This window comes from Nilaparvata lugens, unplaced genomic scaffold (genome assembly GCF_014356525.2).
Source record: "Nilaparvata lugens isolate BPH unplaced genomic scaffold, ASM1435652v1 scaffold5577, whole genome shotgun sequence".
In the NCBI taxonomy this organism is placed as follows: domain Eukaryota; kingdom Metazoa; phylum Arthropoda; class Insecta; order Hemiptera; family Delphacidae; genus Nilaparvata; species Nilaparvata lugens.
Window position 1 is genome coordinate 13617 of NW_024091386.1, and position 7445 is coordinate 21061.

The window sequence follows — 7445 nt, forward strand, 5'->3', positions numbered from 1 at the left end:
TTACAACTTCTTATATGATAATAATATTAATAGAATATTATAATTAATATTAAGCATATCATGCTTCTTTCCTCGAAATTGATCATTCAGCCCTCCAAATCAGTATAAATAACTAAACATATTAGAATGTTACAGTACATTGATATCTTCTGATTATCTAGGTCCCTTCAATCCTTAAACATCTCTTTCATAAATTATGCCTGTCTTTTTCCAAGGTCATCATTCCAATTCTCAAAATTTCTTTTCCCAAATCAGTATAAGTACAACTAAATATAAGAACGTTAGAATGATATTTTATGATTCTCCAGCTCCTTGCAATCTTCAAAAACATTTCCATATTATGTCTCTTTCCAAAAGTCATCATTCCAGTTCCCCAAATTGCTTTTTGAAATAAGTTTATAATTAAGTGTATATTAGAACGTCACTACATTGATACTTATGATTTCTCAACTCCTTTCAACCTTCTAATATTTTTCTCATACTTTTTTTATGTATTTGAACACGACATGCAGTCGATTATTAAGTAAATATTAAAAACTTTTACTTACTGACTGGAGTACTTTCAATCGTCTGGCGATCATTTTCAACAGTCTTAATAATCGACTGCATGTCGTGTTCAAATAAATAAAAAAGTGTGTTTATACAAAGCAGCTCGGAATGGATCAAGAAATCATCAAATTTTTCTCATATTATATCTCTTTCCCAATGTGATCATTCCAGTTTTCCAACTAGCTTTTTTAAAGCTGTGTTATCAACCAAATATTGGAACGTCTTTAAATTGATATTTTCAGACTCTCCAGCTCCCTGCAACACTCAAATATTATCATTTCCATAAAAGTTTATTTTTTGAAGTCTTCATTCAGCTCTCTAATTTGCTTCTCAAAGCGGAATTATTGATTAAATATTCATAACCCTACATTGATAACTCTGATTCTCCAGCTCCTTGCAAATATCTTTTTCATATAAGTTCCTTTCCAGTAGTTGTACACCGCGCTCTTACAAAGCAATTCTAACTAAATTAGAAATTACAAAACCTCAATATGAATCGAACCATTATCAAACCTGAATCGAATCCAAGCGTTTGCTTGAAAATGACTTGGAACTAGCAATTGTTAGCTCTTTTCCAATAGACCTAATAATTCAAGTGATTGAGAGAACTAGCTCAAAACTGTTCTATTAACAAAATCTCAAATATCACAAAGCCTCAATTGACAGAACTAGTTCAAAACCGTTCTATAAAGTGAGTGCCGTTATTGTTCTGAAGCTCAGACAGTTTCCGCTTCTCGGGGCACTCCGTGATGACGGGGGGCGGCGTGTTGATTTTTATGCCGATTGTGCAGATTTGTTGCGGCAGTTCGGCCGAACCGTTCGGATCGGGCACGGCTTTCTTGTAGATGATACGGGCCACAATACTCAGCAGAACCATTTCCCAGATCATCACTGAGTTGTAGAGCACTGAAAAAGATTGAACAAAATTCAAATAGGTATAGGAATAATGAACCAAGAATTTGGAAGAATAAGACGTTGATATATAAAATAGTGTTTAGTATAGTATAGTATAGTATAGTATATACTTTAATAGACACCATTGCTGTTGAAACATGTATATGTAATTCAATTGATTCGTGATATTTCTACACAATATTCCAGTGTTTCATTATGGATAAATATCATTACATCTCACCAAAAATATTATCTGAAGTCAAAAATATAATAGCCTACTTCTCATAAGTTCAAATAGGATTTTCCATTTTTTTTATAAAATAGATATTATAGTACCCTTTGAAATTAATAAAATAATAATACAAATTATAACTACAAGTTTCGGTGATCACACCATCGTCAGGTCACAGTATACATACAGTATGGAAACTTGGCTAGTACCCTGACGCAAAAATCCGCCATCTTGTTAGGAAGCACCGCATTGTAATAGTATTGATCGTAGGTTCGGATCACTTTAATGATCCGGATCAATTGATCTCATTCACTGCCACGAGTCAATCAGAAGGCCAGGATTGGAACTTCCCAAGGTCACGTGACGTGTCTAGTTTTTGCGTCATGTGAAAAGCATTGGTTAGATAGGCGTTTGATTATAAGTTTCCATTCTGTACCTATTCTGTGGTCAGGTTACTATAAAAGGTACTATCATTCTATTTTATAAATGAACGAAAATAGCCATGAATTCATACATTTTAAGAGGATTATCCATATACTCGCTCGGCCGGGCTGAGTGTGAATAGTCCAATCAGAACTTATAGGAATTATATTTTCACTGTCACTGTTGTGTGTACAAATCCAGCTTTAATTTAGGTAAAAATTAATTTTGAATACTCACAATTAGCATAAACAGTTGGTGTGATCGGAGGCTTGCATGGCATGAAGTCCATGTTGACCAGGACTTTGGCAATAATGCCCTGCAATTTTCCAAGCAGCAGTACCAACTGTAGTACGAAAAATTTCCCTTGCATGTGGTGTTCTTTCAGAACTTCAGTCAACATTTTCATAGTCATGATCATGCCCCAGATACCGCACAGTATTGATATGACAACGATGGGCTGCATGTAAACGTAGTTTACTTGGTATAAGCTCTGAAATCAGAGAAAAAAAATTACATCAATGTGGAGATTATGGATATAGTATATTTCGCACCTAGAGCAGAAAATGAGATTTTTCGGCTCGAAATCGTTTTTCAAGTCCGAGGCCGTAGGCGAGGTCTAGAAAAAATTGAGAGCCGGAAAAACAATTTTGTCCGTGGTGCGAACGCTATTTTTCGCCACACACAAAAATAAACAATATAATATATAAAATAATAATATAATAATTGTTTACTAAGCACTTCCGAAAGTAGAAGTGGAAGGTCATAGCTCTAGCAAATCTGAGGTAATCTGAATATCAGGAAATTGTCCAAGTATTTTTATTTTTATTCTGATTTGTCTAAATAACCTAAAAGATGATGGTCAATTATGTGGGAGGTTGAGTTTATACTTTTCTATTCTTTCAAATGACAATAAGAGGCTATATAAATGTTTTAATTATTGAATAATGAACACAAATAATGAAAAGTTTTTTGATCGCTGTTTTTTGATCAACTTTATTAGTTCCATGTTAGCGGCTGGAAAGGGTACTCTTTCCGGCCTAGGAAATGTAAAACAAAATCTGGTTTCGAGCCTAGGCCGGAAAGAAACCTGTTCTGACGTCAGACGAGAGTCGTCTGCAAACAATGTCTTTCAGATCTACGTTGGGACTGGAAAACAGCTGCTTTCTGTGCAGTGTGGCGAAAAAATATAATAGCTATTTTATTGAATTGATTGTTTGAAGATATACTGTGGTATTTCTCCATAATGAAAAAATGAGACACAGATGTTGTCAATACCACTAATTTTGTTTTACAAAAAGGATCATGGTTTCGGGGCCCCATCCTCAGCTAGACTGATGACTATTGTCATTTTGTAAAACAAAATTAAAGTGGTATTGACACCATCTGTGTCTCATTTTTTCGATATTTGATTAATTAGTGATGCCACAGTTGATGGCCCAAGATGTACAAATGAACAGAGCAATCAAAGTTAGTAGACCAAAGACCTTAAATAGATATACACCCAAAATGCCTATGCCTTCCCAATGATAGCTCTTACTTGAAATTGAAGGCCGCCATTGGGGTACTTCAGCACGAGATATTATATCTATATATTTGTAATACTAGAGATTACAAAGGCATTGGTATGTAATAATCTTATAGGTTGCCCCCTCAATGGCCGATTTCAATTCCAAGTACGACACTAGCGCTGCATGTGAGTCTATGCATCTTTTAGGTCTTTGTAGTAGACAGTCTACTAACTTTGCAGAGCAATAACTATTAAAACTTTATCAACAGAGTTTTCATGTAAGGTATCAAAGTTTGGGAGAGAGAGAGAGAGAGAGACTGTTTTTGGCTCAGCCTATTGTCTTCTCTCAATCATATTGGATAAGTATATACTCATATATTTTATTATGATTTGGGTTCTATTAATAAAGCATGAATAGTTTAGGAGGTTTAACAAAATCTTCATTCACTAAGTTTCAGGGTAAAGCAGTTTCAATATAACTTATAGTAGAAAGAAAAACTCTTGTGAACTTAGAAACAGAAATTAAAACGCATCTTCCAATTTACATTTTTCTATCCTTTCAATTTTTCCGATCGCATTTCATTCTTCATTTATTTATAGTCATCATCCTGTATTGATTGATACAATAAGTTCATCATCAAAATGATATGGAGAGGAAAAATAAGTTAATCTTATGTTATTCCTCTCCCAAATTTAGATAAGGTTACACATAGTCCGAAATAGGTTAAGTCTTGTAGTTCTTTACTTTCACAAATTGAATTTTAAGGACTCAATTATTATTTTCACAACGTAGATTTTAAAATTTAGATGCTTCAAAACCAAACATAGAAGAAATATTTCACATTATTATCACTAAATTAGGATGGGAAATATACCTACACATATTAAAGAAATAATTTTGCAGGACATAAAAAACAAACTTAATACCGGGTGATTACAAATGAAATAGACAACTTCAATAGCCTGTAAAAAATTAAACTGGTGATAATTAAACTGCTGTAAAAATTTCAACATAAGTGATATAGGTTTGTAGGGAATTTCTTAAAGTTTATGTTGGTAGAACTGTTGCTGGCTATTGTTGGCTGCTCCGTGTTACAACAGCCAGTTTAGTTTAGCAATATGGCCGCTACTCAAGTGGAGAAAGCTTATTGTGTTATTGAATTAGCCAAAACAAACTCTGTTACTGTTGTGCAGCGTCATTTCAGAACAAAATACGGTAAACCACCACCAACAAGGCATAATCAATTATGACTGGTATGAACGTTTGAAAGCGTGGATGTGTGTGTAAGAAGAAGAGTACTGGAAGACCTTCTGTTACAGAAGAAAAAATTGATAGTGTTCGTGATGTTTTTGTACGAAGTCCAGGAAAATCGACTAGATCAGCGAGTTAGAATTGCAAATTCCTCAAACTACTGTGTGGAAAATTCTGCGGAAACGTTTGAAAATGAACCTTATAAATTGCAGTTAGTACAAAGTTTAAATGACAATGATAAAGTTGTAGTACGTAAAAATTTTGTCAAGAGATACAACATTGTCTTGAAAATGACGACACATTGTTTAATCGCCTAATTTTCAGTGATGAATGCACTTTTCACATTACTGGAAAAGTTAACAGACATAATGTACGAGTATGGAACAGAAAACCAAGAGAGACTGTACAGCATATATGCGATTCTCCTAAAGTGAACGTGTTTTGCGCTTTATCTTGTGAAAAGGTTTACGGGCCTTTCTTCTTCCAAGAACGCCATCAGTAACCGGAAGAATTTATCTGGACATGTTAACCGAATGGTTATGCCTCAACTCCATGAAGATAGTTGTAACTTCATTTTGTACAAGATGGAGCTCCGCCTCACTGGTACTCAGACGTCAGAGGGTATCTGGATGAACATCTTCCTAGACGATGGATCGGCCGTGCAAGTGAGGAAAAACGTGTGTCAGCGTGGCCACCTCGTAGTCCGGACCTAACGCCCTGCGACTTTTTCTTGTGGGGCTATGTAAAAGACAGAGTTTTCGTACCACCGCTTCCTGTTGATATAGATGATCTTAAACAACGAATCACAAATGCTCTTGCTACAGTTAACCGTGAGATGCTTAGTCGTGTGTGGTCAGAATTTGACTACCGTGTTGATATCTGTCGTGTTGCAAATGGTGCACACATTGAACATCTGTAAATTTTCAATAAAAACTTCAAGAATTCTTCTATGTAATCATGTAAGTAATGATCTAAACTTTTAAATAATAAAATCTCTACAAGCTATTCAAACTGTCTATTTCATTTGTAATCACCCGGTATTCACTCTAGTAATTATTATTATTCACTATTAGGCTATATAGTCACTACAGTGCCTCTCTCTTAACCGGAAACCTTTTAACCGGAATCGGTTTAACCGGACTACACTCCACGGAAGTGACATCTCTTTAACCGGAAAAATTATCAGCACATCGGTTCACCGACTGGATTGGCAGGGTTTTTGGTTTTAAATATTTCAAATGTAAAAAGGCTTAGCAACTAACTATTTTCTTGTGGTTTTGTGTTCACAGATATATAATAAAAGCGTCTAGTTTTATTATTTTTACGTAAAAGTCATTATTGCTTATAAACTACAAATATGCGTACCAATTTAACGACTTTTAGGGAACGTCGGTTTAACCGGAAAAAACGTTATCGGACTGGCCTCAGTCCCGATGAGTCCGGATAAGAGAGAGGCTACTGTACTCAGGTCTTCCGATATTTATATCGCTTGAGATAGAAAGGTAAAAATCAGTGAAGATCGAGGAATCAGAACTATTTCCTAATTTGCAGTATTTGTTATTTTATTCGACTATTTTTATATGAAATTTTATCATATTTTCACCTGTTCTTCAGCCCACATAACAAGTAGAACCATGTATATGAGTCCTTGCACCACTGGCAGCTGTAACACGAGCACTCTCAGCATTCTCACATGTGTCCTACAATAATAAAACAAAATATTATTATTGGAACAAATTAGTTTGTTCAGTTCTTTTAACTTTAGTGACTACTTATTAGCCTAATGGTAAAGGTAGTACCCTTTAATTTAATCTTTCATTTCTGATGGATTAAATAAATATATGAATAAAGGTATGACCAAATGGGATGCACGTATGTGCAAGTGCACGCTAGACCATGTATGTCCACGCGTGCAGATGTGAAACAGAATCTGGAAGGAGCCAAAGAAACACGTTGTGACTTAGTCACAAGAGGTGGATTCCAAAATGTCTTAAGTCAAAAAAGTGAATTTCTCAGAAACTAATTTTTTCTATTTTTGATAATATAATTGAATGCTACTTTGGAATAGAATTTGTAATGTAATTTGCAGTATCAAATCCTTCTTTCAAGACAATTAAAAGTGAGATTCAATTACAAAATATTTTTTTAAGATGTTAAACATTTGGTTTTTTCCAAAACGACCTTAAGTCAGTGACTTAAGCACTTCTGGAAAATCCATATGGGAGACAACTTTCAAACTATTATTATTTATAAGAGTATTGATAATCAGAGCTTGTCTTTAAGATGTCAACAAAGGTTTCAATAAATATCTAAGTACATGAATTTTTATTTATCAAAATTAATCACATTCTTCTTAATTTTACTGACACGATTCACTAATCAAAGTCAATCAGTCAGCATAACTTCAAACTCACATAAAATAGGTGCTAACTGCTGGAATCGAGCATGCGCAAAACGCTTGGCAGCTGACTTAAGCCTGTTTGGAAAAAACAAGGCATGACTAAAGCACTTTTGGAAAACATTACTGATTTGTAATGTGTATACTATACTTGACCAAGGAAAGTGAAAATCAAGGTTGAAGGCTCATT

General features: G+C 34.4%; 1 protein-coding gene across 1 annotated transcript; it reads right to left on the reverse strand.

Annotated features, from left to right (window-relative positions):
* Positions 1-578: 578 nt before the first annotated feature.
* Positions 579-6579, reverse strand: LOC111056182 (organic solute transporter subunit alpha). The gene is made up of 3 exons (XM_039444810.1): positions 6461-6579; positions 2336-2588; positions 579-1455 (listed from the first exon to the last, which is right to left on the reverse strand). Exons 1-3 carry the CDS (start codon positions 6542-6544, stop codon positions 1223-1225), a joined length of 570 nt encoding a protein of 189 aa, XP_039300744.1. The 5' UTR covers positions 6545-6579; the 3' UTR covers positions 579-1222.
* Between the last annotated feature and the right edge of the window lie 866 nt (positions 6580-7445).